Below are 15,302 nucleotides of genomic sequence, written 5' to 3' on the forward strand. Positions count from 1 at the left end.
GATGTAAAACACCTCGTGGTTTAAATGAGGGGACCTCTGAGTGGAGCCAATAAAGAACTTGAAAACCCTCTGGGAGTAAATGTGAGTGTAAAATGATGAATGTGCGAGAAAGTGTGTTTGTGTGTGTCCGTGTGTGGTGGAGCCGTGTGCCCATTGACCAGATGTGTCTTCTGAGCATCCTCTATAGTTACCGCTCGGCTGTGTGTACAATATCAGTTTTCACCTGTTGCTAGACATGGCCATGGGGTTAAGTTACGCAACAGTTTGCCCTGGCTGACAACAGACATTCACTACTAGTAACTCCCACTGCTCTGCTCCCATCAAGACACCACACACTAACACAGCCAGGGAGACACCACATGATGTCACTGCGATTGCGTCACCCAACAGAAATTCAAGGTGCCAGTGCCACACCTTACCACAGAAAGTTTGTTCATTCATTTGACATCACTCTATTCAAGTGTTTCGGTTTTATATCATGAAAATACAATCGTCTCTGTGAAAAGGGAACACAGCGATAAGTTGCTATTGGTTGTTAAATAAATGTTACCATGTCATGTTGTTTTAACAGCTCTATCAAATGTTGTTAAAAGTAATGAAACATCTGAGTCATGTGTTAACTTGTTGCAGTGTGTCATGACAGCACAGCATGAGGTTTATTGCACTGTGCAAGTTAGAGAGCCAGTTACTTCCTCATATACCAACAACTACTTTGCCCTAAACTGTGAATCCTACAAGGCAACATTTTGAGCTCTATTGACAAGCTGGAGCACAGCTTTAGGGGGTGAAGGTAATTACAGGTAGGGGGCAGTTTGTTGCTCCGTACCTTCACTTGAAACATGAGAGGAATAAAACGTAATCATCTGTCGTTGTTAGGTGCAAAACTTCTACGCTCATGTACCGAAAACAGATCACAAAAGTGCAGCAAGTTGAACCTGTGGGATACTCACAAATTTCTTTTTCCCATCTCCATCCTCGTAGCTCTTCTTTGATTTCTTGTCCTTCTTGGGACCAGCAGCAGCTGAGGCAGAGTTGCCCGTGTGTGGATCCATATTTATAAGTTAATCCGTTTCCTTGAATTGGATGTCAAAATAAACCTGTGTGGCGGTAATCTCCCCGCTCTCAACACAAAGAAAAAGTTCCCCCCGACGGTGTTTTTTCTCAACTTGAGGGGGGAAAAAGCCAAAAGTAAATTCCCTTAGGCCTAGGCTACTTCCCTGGCTAACTAGCCGCAATTAGCACAGTGGTGCTAATGATTTGGTAAGAAGCCAACCACACCGAATGAACCCCTCGCTAATCCGCCTGTCTGTTATCACTGAAGGAGGGAAATTCAAAGCACAGCCCCGGAGCTCGGGACGAAAAGTACGAAAACGACCTGTTGCATCTACAAAACACAAATGAGTGCGTTACTCCACCGGTATCCACATGTAACACAACCCGAAGCCTTAACAATACGAAGTTTAAGTCCTAAAAATATACGGCACTAAGTGAGCTAACGTTAGCTTTAGCTAGGCTAGCTTGTCTGCTACAGTAGGTGAAGTCCCCAGTAAACGAAAAAAAAAAGAGAATTCGCTCTTCCCACTTTCACGAGTTGTTTCGGTGACTACAACACACACGGCGTGTCGGCGTTACGGATGACTGGGGTCGGCAGTATTTCCCAAATTAGTTTCCATGACTGCTACAACTTTTGTTAACTTTTTAACCCCTGAATGACAGCGGGGGAAGCGACTACGTCCCTAGCAGCAGAGCACTCTTCCTGTTCTTCTGACAGTCCTCTCAGAGCTGGTTGGGGAGGAGCCTGAGCTCTGCAGCTACACCTGAGAGGATTTAACTGACTGCTCCAACCTCAGGCCCAGGGAGCATCAGAACTATATGAAAGACCTGATGCTATAGAAATCATCCAAATACCATATAAGTTTAGTTTAAGAAAGACAGCCATTGTAAGTTAATGTTTCCATGGCAGCACTATTCAGGACTTGTGCTTAGAACGAGACAGGGAATGATACTGGCTGACAATGTATTTGGGGATAATAGTGTCACAATCTAACAGAGATCTAAAGAGGAGGAAAAGGGGGGAAAAGTCTAAAAACCAGACACAGACTTTCAATTAAAATGTCAGTAGGGCAGTGCAGTAGAATATACAACCACCAGCAGGCAGCACAGGCCAGCTGCTGACACTGACAGTATCAGTAAGTGGCCTGGAGCCTCACAGTTGTAGTCTCTTGGTAGGCTCTCTGGCATTTGGATGATTATAATACAGAGTTATCAAGTTACACAACTTCTGTCTGTGGTGTCACTCATAGTATAAAATGGCATAGTATCACAGTTCAGTGTTAAATCAGTTTAAGGGAGACAGGCTGTCTGTGTGCGACTTGAGCAACAGCCTAACTTCTGCTATTATTTTTATTCAGTTCATGCATCATATAAGCTCTATAAGAGAGAATGTGTAGCCTGTGATTGAAGACTGCTGTAATGTAATCTCTCTGCTACTGCCTTTTCCTGACCATATCACAAAAAGCTGCTGTGTGTGACACAAACGTCTGTGTCCTTGACTCTTAAGTTTAGATGTGAGGTTGAGCAGAGAGCCTCTACTCAGACAAGGTTGCACATTCTTAGATATTACACAAGTAATTCATCTTATCTCATATATCTGGAGAGGAATTTGGATTTGGCAGATGGAGCTAAGTAAGAGCAAGCAAGTGCAAGGGTTACAATGATCATTAACAAAATGTAGGACATCATTATTAACTTTCCCTTCCTTACGGAGCAAAAAATCCCAGTGACGTTGCTTCCTTTCTGTCTCTATTTCCTTTTGTCTATTTTGGTAAACGTGATGTTTTAACACGTGGTCTGGACACTTTGTACTGTATTCATACTGTAAACAAATAATCAGAGCTGGTGCGCCACCAAGCGGTTCAAGTATAAACTGCAGGCGCAGCAGTGTCTCCAGAGTTCATACATCATGTCAGCCAAAGTTAATGCACCAGTAGGAAGCAATTGTGACGTGGTCTATTTTATTTTGTTCTCTAAAATGATTTTTCTTGCATTCCTCGATGTGACTGGCTCTATTAAATTTGCAGAATAGAATATTTAAATACACCGGCCAATTGCAGCAAATGACTGAATCAAGGAGGCACAGAGCCCATTCTTGTGAATGTGCTGAGTAATCGACCCAATTCTTAGCAGAGTGTCTTCCAAACAACAGCATTTAGTTGGTCAGTCATTACAGGTCCAATACTCCAGACCAATGTGTCCTTATTTCTCCCGACGACAATGTCTTATATCAGTGCTGATCGAATCCAGAAAATAACAATCACCGTGTTTCGCTCACCTCAGTGGAATTTAAACATCTCATATGAGGCATTCAGGAGCCAGTGAATGTACACATGAATTCTTTACGTCCACTACCCCTGGCTTCATAATTTAAAGATACAATGTCCAGTACTCGAAATGCATTGTTTGTCTTACCTCTCAGACATACACAAACCTGTGCGCGCGTGCGTTTAGTGCGCGCGCACACAGCGCATAACCACACACGGGAGCACAGGATTACAGAGATAGGCTCATCTATCTGTCTTGGTATGTGAGAGATGTTTTCCAACAACAAGATTGGAGAGGATTTGCGCATCACCGATGGCACTGAAACCGACAAACAGTTTGGTTTATCGCGCAGGAGTCGTCATACATTCCAGCCTCAAGTCTTCATTCTCTAGGATATTGGTGCTATAAATTGTGATGGAGAGGTTAATTAAAAGTGAAAGTGCAGGATAAGGCTGGCAGCCCTATGGCACTCGTATAAACGCCTCTACGGACGTATTTAATGATTAACAGTTGCCCCCCCCCCCCTCACATCAGCAGCTGCGGTACCACCGCGCCATTCACAGAGGAGAAGACTGCCACTTCAAAGTACATTTAAATACCTTTATGTGACGATATAGGCCTACAGTCTGTCATTTAATCACCATTTTACAGTGGACGAAGGGGTGGAAATTGTGTGTCGATTGCATCATTTCACAAGACAAGACAGTTAAGTTACAGTCATACAAAATACTGTATATACAAACTACTGTAGACTCTTTCTGTGCTCATATAAGTCACATTTCCTTGGAAACAACAACAACAAAAAACAGTCATGTTGTCAGAGCCAGTGTGAAATATCATGAATTTGTGCCCAAACTGCAGGCGACAGGTCAGATTTGTAAGCAAGATGAATAAACACAAGTTGGGAGTGTACTGTAAGGGAAATAACTTGTTTCCAAAGTGCTTTTGAGGAGACCATAAGTAGGGGTTGCAGGGGATGATGCATCATTTCACAATTCATTCATTAACTGCCAGAAAATATGAGTGTCACCAATTCAATCGGGGGGTTAAATTGTTATCTTTCCACCTGCAGCAGGCCCATAAACACCTCATCTGCTGAAAAGCCCCTCTTGGTCTGAAGGGTTGTCTCTTGGGGATGGGGCTGTTGGCCTTGAACTGGGCGACATTTGGCACAACCGAGCCCCTGACTGTTCATGTTAGGTCTTGCTGTGGATTCCAGATTATTTAGAACATCCAATGTGTCCAAGAGAACTGATAAAGGCAACTACTTCATGAGTTCAGTACGCGTAGAAGCAGTTCAGGGGGGACCAGTTAAGTCCTTAACTCCCACCCCCCCATCCCCCCCCCCACCCAAGGAGTCTCAGAGTCCCAGAGGTTGGACCTGTAGCCTTACTTGTAGGAGGTCCGGGCCTCTCTCAGCGACCTGTCATATGGCATGGAAGCGAAGAAAGAGTTCCGGAGTTGGCAGTTGATGAAGAACACAATGAGCAGCACTAGCAGGAAGAGCAGTAGGCACATGACTATGTAGGTGATCAGGTCCGGTTTGTGGAGCTCGCCCTCCCGGAGCCCTCCTCCGCCTCGCCCCGTGGTGGGTCTCAGGAGAGCGGCCACGCTCACCGAGCCGCCGTGGGAGGCGTTCAGGGAGGAGGGGGCGTGCGTGGAGGACTGGGCCATGAGCACCAGGTCGAAGTCCGGGGCGTCGGTGGAGTTGAGGAGGATCTGCCTCAGCATGGCGCCCTGCGGGCTCCCCGGCTGCGTCGGTCGGCTGCGGGGTTGAAAAGACACGTAGAGGGTTATGAAAAACCCCAGTGATGCCATTGCAAGCAAAATACCTTACTGTCTGACAAGGTCACTGATAAACTCCATCCAGTGACACAGATAGTCTACACTGCATGTACAAACCAAGTCATGATGAAAACACCATAAAGTAGCCAAGGCTGGAGTCAGTGTTGAATACAAACAGTATGAATCCCACAGGAACGCAGTGCATGGTTTAGTTAATGACTTACTTTGGTGTGCGCTGCGAAGAGTTCCGCAGGTGAGCTGGAAAAGACAAAATCCCGGCTCCGCATTCCTCAGCGTCCCCGACTCTGTCCGTTCCAGCCCCGCCGAAGACGCGCTGCGAAGAGGAAGGGGGTCGGTGGGTCGATAGCTTCGAACCTGCGCCTCCCACAGCAGACCATATGTCGCTAAATGTGGGATATATCAACACAGCGTCTCCCGTCGTCACATTAAACCGAATCGGTCAAATCCGTGTGTCAGCGCAGATCAGTCAGGGTCCCGGTGAACGAATACATGACCAGTTTCCACTTGTTGGCGTTTAAATCCAAATCATTCCCGTCCTGCCACGCGTGAGGTTAAGCATGAATCGCGGTTTTTTTTTGTTTTTTGTTTGTTTTTTGTTTTTGTTTTTTTACTGCGGCGACATCCAAATGACTCTAAGGTCTGTCAGAGGTGGTGAAGTTCAACTGCATCGCTGATGCGCACACATGTCCTCTTGTGCGTCGCGGTGCGCAATTTCAGCAAGATCGCCTTCGCTCGCGCGTACAGGGCGCAGAGGAAGGGCACGCCGGATCCCCCCGAACCCTTTGTTTGCTCTTTTATCCTATAAGGGGTTCTGGGGACGGGGGGGTCGATACGTGTTGGATAGACGCCACCTACGGTCTGCCCTCACTGGATTATCGATCCAGAATGACTAAAATCAGACGAAAGGAGAGATTAATGGAGGACAAAACACAGCACACACAAAAAGCCGGGTCGTGAACAGCCTTCCATCTTCGCCCTGGGTTGCGTGCGTATGACAGAGCGAGAGAGAGACAGGGAGAGGGGAGAGGGAGAGAGAGAGAATTGCAGATCAGGAGAGGGGAAGGAGGGCGCTGGAGGCACGTCACCGGACAGGGATGTGTGTTACTGTAAAGAGAAAGTCACAAGAAAGATCTATCTATCTATCTATCTATCTATCTATCTATCTATCTATCTATCTATCTATCTATCTATCACATTATTGTCAAAGTGACTTAGAAAAGTCAGTTGAGTCAGAACCATTTCTGGGCCAGTGTGGGGAATGTCTCACACTAGGGTAACGAGAGAACAGGAAAGGGTGTGAGATTGGTGAGTGTGTGTAAGAAATCATAGAGGTGATTAAATTTTAGAGGAGGTCCACCAGGTAGTCTATTGTCTGGGTCTTTAGTGGCCTGACTCATCAGTCCATTTATTTTAGGTAACACTTTTGATTAAAAAGCAACAAAACTGCCCTTGTGTCTCTTTCACATGGGACTGGTGTGTGTGTGTGTGTGTGTGTGTGTGTGTGTGTTTGAAAAAAGAAATAAATGTGTTTGCTCCTTGTGAAACAGGTTTGGCATCAGTGCTAGGCACTAAAAAAAGGGAAGGTGCTAAAAATGGCGATTGGAAGCCAGTTTGCTCTTACATGATGCCTCGAACATGAGCATGCATACAAAGGGCTGGGCCCCTAAAAGCTCTGCCGATCTGTTTCATATTCATCTGCACCTGTTCTGTCACAACAGAATGTCTGGCAGGCAGAGAGAGCAAGGACAGAGGGACACACACACACACACACACACACACAATCTCTCTCTCTCTCTCTCTCTCTCTCTTTCACACACACACACACACACACACACACACACTACAGCAAAAAATACAGTAAACCATCCCCAAACTGAAATACCACCTTGATGCCACATGCACATGAGCACAAACTGACAACAAAAACTTTGAGGCACATTAGTCTACAAATAACAGACAAATACCTTGCGGTGCGCTGGTGTCCCACATCAACTTTGTATTCAACAATAAAGAGGATTACAGTGGACCAGAGTCTGGTGGAATGTGGATGTCACATGGGAAATCTAAATACAGCCTAAAGCCTTGTTTACATACGAGGAGGGACAGCAGTAATTGTGACGGCTAAGGAGATTACTGTTTATTATTGCATTTTTGGATGTGGCGCTCATTCCCTGCTTTCGCTAGGGGCCCACTGCTATCCTCATGCCCATCGTTACAATAATCGCACACACGTATCTGCGTGAGTGCCTTCAAGTGGCGATCAGTGTCATATTAGCAGCAACTCCACCGTGAGGCTGGTAACAGACCCAGCTCGCACGTTGTACTCGGGAAACGTGGCTCAGTTGAAAGGAATAAGAGAAAGGCTGAGAGAGGGAGGCTGTGATATACCATGACATATATGTTGATTGATGTCTTGGTCTGTGACTAATTGTGAGAGTTATCAGGCGTTGCTCGTTAGCTGTAACCCAAGACAGTGGAATTTTGATGAGGAGTGGTGAATTGTAATTCTCCACCACCTCCATTAAGGGTCTCAGCCATTCTGAGAGCTCTCCCTCAGCCTCCTCAGCTCTGTCAGGCATCACACACAACAATGACCCCTCTGCTTCTATGTGTTTGTCCACATGTTTGTCTCCCTCTGTGTCACACACTGACAGAGACACAACGCACACTCTCTGGCTATTTACACTTTCACCTTTCACATCCTACTCTTTGAGTTGTCTTTGCCTCTCCGATTCCCTCATTCCCATTTCTCTGTTGTGTGGTCTGTTTCTCCCACTTCTCTTTGTGGCTTTTTCTTCCCTCCTCCACTCCTCCCTCCAACTCTTTCTGTTTGTTAATCCTTTTAATCCATAAAAAATAGGGGAGGAAAGACAACTCATCCATGAAGCACTGAGAGCTCAAAATGGAGATAAACAAGAAAACTAAAAGTTAGGAGGATTTCTTTTCCTGAGTTTTAATAATGTTTTACAAGATGGAAAAAAGAGACAGAGAAGTGCTTAAAAGAAGCTTAATGTTCCTGCTGATGAGATACAACCAAAGCAAATGACAGGCTACACGAGTCAATAGGGATTATGTATGTGTAGCCTACACACACACACACACACACACACACACACACACACAGAGCAGCCTCTCCACTCTCCTTTTCACTCATTTATACACACACACACACACACACACACACGTACTGATAAAACACACAGTGATACACACTCCTCTACACTGTCAGCTAACTGGTGAATTGGGTCTGCACAGGGGGGGGGTTGTTATTTTATTACTCTTATTTTTCATCATTTCCAGGACAGAAAGGATTGACATTTAGAAAATCTTGCTTCAAACCCTTTGCCACCGTTTTACATCATTAAATTTCAGTCACCTCAAATTATGCCACGTCAAGCAAGGGTGCAGTAAAGAGCACTAACAAAAAGTGGTGGTAATCTGCGCTCACAGCAGTGCTTTCCTCAGCTGTTATTGCTAATTCCGTTGAGATGAAATTGCTCGAGTCTACTGAGTTTTGTTTATTTTTGCTTCATGAAAGAGTAATATTGTTTTGTTGCTTTCCTCAGCATGAGTTCCTTGGTGCAGCAAAGTCATTCGCCGCACAGGCAGGAATCCAACAGCCACCCAAATATATTGTCTATAGAGACTATCAGTTTCTGCTTTTCACTGCTTCGCTGGCATCTCATAAAGAGCAATGCTACCAAAGCTCCCAAAATCAGTAATGATCAATAATTCTAAACAATAAAACTATCTGGTTTTGTGTACAAAAACCCCTACTACAAACACACACACACACACACACACACACACACTCTCTCTCTCTCTCTCTCTCTTGTCTTCATGACTTGAGAGGACATTACATTGACTTGCATTCATTTCCTGGATACTTGCTGTGACCTTAACCTTAACTACTACTTGCCTAATCCTAAACCTCACACTAACCTTAAAACATGTCTTCTCCTTAAAATTCAAAGGTTTACCTTATGGGAACTTGCTTTTTGTCCCTGTAAGGAAGATAAGTCCCCATAATGTAATTGTGTTAACAGATGTAGGTCCCCACAACATCAGTAATACCTAAGCCACACAGACACACATAGCATCAGATAACAGTGATATGTCCAGACTGACTCTCTAAACTAAAACACACAAAAGACAAAGAGAGACAGATTATGAGAACACTGATGTGCACACTCCTGCAAGTGCGCACACCAACACACACACACACACACACACACACACAAACACACAGCAGTCATCTGACATGCATAAACCACAAGCAGCCACATAAACACACAGGCTGCTACACACTTACACAAACAGATGGAGAAAGAGAGAGAGGGAACACACACAGTCACACAACACAGATAATATGATCACTAATGGCGACACAGGCAGCCAGGACTCCTTTATCTCGAATGTCAACACAGTTCCATTTTCTGTCTGACTGATTTCCAACAAAAATCTTAAATAAACAAAACATGTGACACGCACATGTCTGCCCTCTCTCATTTTCTGTTATTGTGTTCATTTTCTTCTAACCGTCTCCTCTTTAACCTCTGAGGGAAAATCAGCTGGCAAAATAGGATTTCTACCCGCCAGCGCATCAAACGCCCCCATTGGCAGAAATCAGACGCTCTACAATTAGTCACTTGATTATCTCGCCACAACACCAAATGCTTGTTTCTCATCTCAGGGAGGAATAAGAGGAGAGGCATTTTGCTTTCTTGCGGCGTAAGCTCAAAAACACACACATAACACAGGACTGCCACTATATTTTAAATCATACAAGGATGCATTTATTAAAATTAGATTTTGTGAGGCCAAAATGTATTTGAACCTGCAGATGTATAGTGTAGTATAGGCTTAAATACACAGTATATTTGACTGTGTATACAGCGTAGGCCCAGATCTCAGTGCAGGTCAAGTGGCCTCTCAGCTCTATATCAAACAAAGCAGTCTCAGCCAGTGCAGGCCACCAGGGTATTTCAGAGTGTGATCTTGAGAACAGTAAACAAAAAACAAGAGAGGAGCAGAGATGCCGAGGCGCTGCTTGCTCCTCTGTTTTTGTTTCGTTTTCATCTGCATTTCAAACATGAATAATTTTGAGGAGGTTGCGTTCAGGATCAGTGAAGGAGGTTTCAAGAGGGGAGAGGTGGGGAGAACCCCTCCAGGTAAGCGGGTGCTTGCCTGAGTGAGGGGAGGGGTCCCCGGTCCAGCAGCCATGCGACAGAGCAGAGACTCTCACCCCAGAAGCCCCATGACACTCAAAACACAAAGAAATGGGTGGAGAGGGAAGAAAGAGGGAGGGAGAGTGGGGAGGGAAACCAAACAGATCAAGAGGGAAATAAAAGAACCAGTGTTCCCTATAAGACATAATCTCTGATCCTGCTCTGAGTGTGTGTGTGTGTGTGTATGTGTGTGTGAGTATGTGTATGTCTGAAGTTCTGCTGTCTGCAGGCTGAGTCTAGAAGAGGACAGGACCAGGGAGACAAAGAGAAGAACAGACAGAAAGAGCTAATTACTCAACACACGTCCTATTTCTTGTGTCACTAGGGTCGCGGCCACTTGTGATTCAGACAGAACTAGTGACAGAGACAGAAAGAGCCAAACACACACATAAAACAACAGAAAAAAAGAGATGGAACAGAACAGACAGAGACAAACGGAAAGAGACAGAGAATAAAAGAGATGCTGAGACAGACCAAAACAAACAGCAGATTTACAAAAGGCGCAGAAACAAAAAGAAAACAGGAGGGTGAGCGAGTGAGAGGAGGTGAAGGTAAGAAAAAAAAAACAGAACCAAAGACAGAGCAGAACAAAGGGAAAGAAAAGCAAAGTGAGTCAGAAGATGGATGGTGGTGCAACAGCTATGGCTAGCCCATAAAAGGGAAACTATGTTGTAGGTACATAAATACACTGAGGGGAAATGTTGCTGTATATTACGAGCAGCGGTGCTGGGATTGTTATAAACATAACTTCCTCTCTATGTCTCACTCATTCTCCTTTCAGACTCTCACACACACACACACACACACACACACACAGTTCTTACAGACAGTGAATGGGAGAATATTTGTTATCCAGGAAATGCTGTAGCAGACAGTGATACTGAGATAAAGAGTCAAACACACTGAGGATGACAACGGTGATAGCACTGTAGCAAATGAGCCAAATGCTGCTAAATTGATGATGATGATGATATACTGAGTCATGTTAGAATAAGAATATGCCTGCTGTGATTCTCTGCATTTGTACAAATAGGACAGGCTTTTTTTGGAGCAGGATTTTTACTGCCCACTGATGACTTCTGTTAGCCGAATGTGCATCCTCTTCAGCTTCAAATATTGTGATTTGAGGGAATCGTTAAATTTTCTTTGAAAGTCAGAGGAGAAATATTCAGGTATATGGTGTGATGTAACGTTTTGAAATGTTCTATTTATGACATCAGGAGCAATAGAGTTAATGAGACAGAAACTTTGGCTTTTGTTAACTTGTGACTTTCAATTGTCATGACAAAACTTTAAAATGTTGGTTTTCTGATTATCTATTATGTGCCAGATACATCAACTTTCACTTAGAACTGGCACATTTCAAAAAATGGGAAAGAGTGCTGCTAAAGAAGTAATTTTTCACACAGTAGGAGAATTCAGAAGCAGAATAGACCTTAAAACTTAAATCCCAGTAAGGAAAAGCATCCAACTGGCAGTTCATGAGGGCAGGAGTTGGGCTGAGTTGGCCCAAATCAGGCAGGCGTATTCACGAAAGAATTCGGATGGGTTTAATTGGTCCTTAGATTAGGTTAAACAGCAGGTCAAAGACTGCATGCTTGATTAAGATACCCTGAACACCAAGAAGCATCAAGCTTCCTAATAATCAGGCTCCATAATTTGTTCAGTAAACCACGGCAGTTCACAAATGCATAAAATTTTGTGCTTGTGTTCTGAACCTCAAACAGGGAGAGTGGAAAATACTCTACAACATCTGCGACAGTGCAGAAAGCGGCGATGCTGTGACAGTTACGACGACAATGATGAGGATTTCTAGGGGGAAAAATGATCCCGTGGGACAGATGCACACCTGACACATTTGTTTTGTGCGCACATGCAGTTTCAATGTATGCGCTCCTCTTGCAACGAGTGCACTTGTGGCTGCTGCATACGCTCTCATTCCTTAGCACGGCAGCTCAGAGGGCTGGTTGAGCCACCTGGAGGGTTTGCCAGGGAGTTGTCATATCAATCCCTCCATCCATCTTGAATCAGGGCGTTTGTGTGCGTTGAAGAATTGGTAAACACTCAACAAGTATTTCCCTCTGATAGCCCCCTGATTGCCCCTTCCTCAACTACTCCATCAGCCCTCTGACTGCTCCAGAAATGAGATATTGGCGTTTCAGCAATGATGGGGACTCATAAAATAGTCTCAGAAGTCTGTGGATTTATGACTGTCATGTGAGTGAGGTAAAAAAAAAAAAAACAAGTCAGACTGGGCTGGACAATATTATGACTACAATAAAAGTTAAATGATAAATGGCTGTGATTGTAGGATTGTAGGATTGTGACAGCTTTATGCACTACAATTGTCCTTTGTTTTGTTTTAGAGGTTGTCATGATGTGGTCCTCTCCGGAGGGCTTTCTTCTAATGAGATACTGCGATGAGAGACTGAGATGGCTTAAGGGGGGTGATTGATGCCTCAGATAGGGTCTGCATCTGTGTGTGTGTGTGTGTGCAAAAATGATGACTGACACATGTGCCACACTAAGAGCCACAGAGAGACTTTTGAGCTTAAGCCTTCTTCTGTGTTAATGCATCCATTGATATGTGCGCGCAAGCTTTTGTTTTTTTGTGTACAAGTTAGTGTTCACTCTTCAAATGTGAGTGTTTATGACAGACGGTCTGGTGTGTGATCGAGCATGCATATGTGAGTATTCACACCTGAGTGTGTGTCGATTTTTGGCAGAGGGTGTTTGAGCCCACCCACATTTGTGTGTGTTGGAGCATCTAATAATATACAGGGAAGGGTAAACTGCTATGCATGTATATGTTTATATGGGGAAGTAAGCATATTTTCTTTTTATATGCATGTGTGTGCATGCTGCTAAGTTTGTCTCCTTAAGGGGCTTCCAGGCAGTAGGCGGGAGGCTAATCTCTCGTCCAAATCCCTGGAATCCCTGTCTTTCAGAGGCAGGAGGTCACATCGCTCACTGCTCTGCCAGGAGAGACAGAAACCAAAAGAGACGGATGGAGGAGGGGGAGAGGGATGAAGAAGGAGAGGGAGGATGAAGAGGAGGAGAGAAGAAGGGGAGTGGGAGGGAGGGCTGGAAACACTTCCTTGCCTTGGGCCTCTGGGACAAATTACACCAGAGAGGAGATGTCAGTTATACTGTGTTGTTCTAAGACACACACACACACACACACACACACACCTCCTCAAGGGTCTCCTCTATGCAAGCACACAGGCCAGTGTCTACTCACACTTCACACACAACCGAGCATGAACAGGTACACTTCCATAAAATTTGATCCCGTGATATAAAAACAGACAAAGAGCAAACACCTGAACAACACAACACAGATGCACAAATACACACCCACATTGACAGTGTGTTATTGAGTAACACCCTAAAGGCCAAAACTCATCAAAAGTCTGGGGGAGAGCACTGAAGGAAATCAGATAATAGAATTTCCTGTGAACTTCCAAAAGCACATATCCCTTGGACTGACTTTGTTGCTGTGGTGATTGGCTAGTAAGGGTCTCAGCTGCTGCTTTTATATATATATATATATATATATATATATATATATATATATATATATAAACAAAAATATGTGTTGTGTTGTGTGTGTGTGTGTGTGCTGTATAGCATTTCTTGGGATTAATTATTAGATTAATTATTATTATTATTATTATTTTGAGACAGTGTTTTGGCATTTCTGCTTTATTGGTCTGCATATATATATATATAGTGCAGCAGTGAGTGATGGGAGGGAGAGAAGAAGAGTGGAGGAAACAGAGACATAGAATGTGACAAAGGTTATAAACCAGACTCAACAACGTGACGAGTAAAGGATGCTCCTCTGATTGTACCCAAGTCTGTAATTGTGCTTGTTGCAGTGTTTTTTTTTTACTCCCTGCATGTTTAAAGCTGTGCCTGGCAACATTCAATCTGGAAACTTACATAACATTTTACAACTTGCACTATTGAGAGTAGATGGTAAATTGCAATGAAAACAAAGATCCCAAATCTGTTGACCTTCATCACGTCTGGTCTAAAAGACCATGTAAGGGAATTTTTAGTGACAACTTTACAGGGTTCGTTGGCCTTTGTGTAATGGCAGACTAGACAATAAAAGGAAGTCTGTCAGTGACGGCCTGAAACAATGCAGAGAGTGCTCAGTGAGAGTGGTGAATGAATGGTATGGAGTAAGTTAGCTCTGATAAACATCTGGACACATGTTGGAATGGACTGTTAACTGTGCTGCTGCAGAGGGCAGCTTTCAGGATGTCTCTGATACGCTAAGTGTGTTTGCGAGGTCGACACACACAGGTGCACGACTCAGCTGAACACATACACACACTTAAAGAAAAGTCAATTTCCCAGTCACTGAAGGGTTCTCTGGCTTTTAGGACCTCCACAAAGCCACTCTAAAACATACATATGAGTTAGCTTTACAGTACACTTGTCTGTTTATCACATGAGAAGAGGGGGAAACTTAGGGTTGGTTAGGGCTGCAGTGCCTCTAGCTTGAAATGTAATGTTTACTTTAAGCACCTGTTAGCTTTAAACAGCACCAGGAACAGCTGCTGTTCTTGACTTATAAATCCTGTTCAGACATTATATATCAATTTAGGCTATAGATAAAAAGTCTATAAAGTAGATAGATCTTGTAATGCTACCTGTTGTTAGTGTTTTTTGGACAATGCACCACGAGTGACAGTGTCATTTTTGAGAAAAAAAGAAGAACTTTTTGTGTTTTGTTAGCTTTAGCGCATTATGGTTGTGAGTTTATTTAACAGTTGTGCAAAGCCAATTATAAAACCAATTATAAAAACTGTAAAACCTGGAACAGAATATAAATATAACAAATCAAAAGTGTATTATGTGTGTTATTACTCTGTGTGTGCATGTACATTTTGCCAGTTGGGTACTCCCCGGCTGCTCAAATGTTTATTTCAAGAG

The 15,302-nt window shown here is 43.9% G+C and overlaps 2 protein-coding genes across 3 annotated transcripts in view; both read right to left on the reverse strand.

The window, feature by feature from the left end:
* The window catches only part of LOC108885522 (protein diaphanous homolog 1), a 40,577-nt gene extending 38,793 nt beyond the window's left edge, over positions 1-1,784 (reverse strand). For both annotated transcript variants that reach the window (XM_018679889.2, XM_018679887.2), the window contains exon 1: positions 951-1,784. In XM_018679889.2, the coding sequence (XP_018535405.2) occupies positions 951-1,052 (102 nt within the window). In that variant the 5' untranslated portion in view covers positions 1,053-1,784. The remainder of the gene's footprint in view (positions 1-950) is intronic.
* A 2,123-nt stretch (positions 1,785-3,907) lies between these two features.
* Positions 3,908-6,113, reverse strand: LOC127142738 (small integral membrane protein 32). Its single transcript, XM_051072587.1, has 2 exons — positions 5,331-6,113; positions 3,908-5,086 (listed from the first exon to the last, which is right to left on the reverse strand). The coding sequence occupies exon 2, from the start codon at positions 5,050-5,052 to the stop codon at positions 4,711-4,713; it is 342 nt and encodes a 113-aa protein (XP_050928544.1). The 5' UTR covers positions 5,053-5,086; positions 5,331-6,113; the 3' UTR covers positions 3,908-4,710.
* Between the last annotated feature and the right edge of the window lie 9,189 nt (positions 6,114-15,302).

This window comes from Lates calcarifer, linkage group LG8 (genome assembly GCF_001640805.2).
Source record: "Lates calcarifer isolate ASB-BC8 linkage group LG8, TLL_Latcal_v3, whole genome shotgun sequence".
Taxonomy (NCBI): Eukaryota; Metazoa; Chordata; class Actinopteri; family Centropomidae; genus Lates; species Lates calcarifer.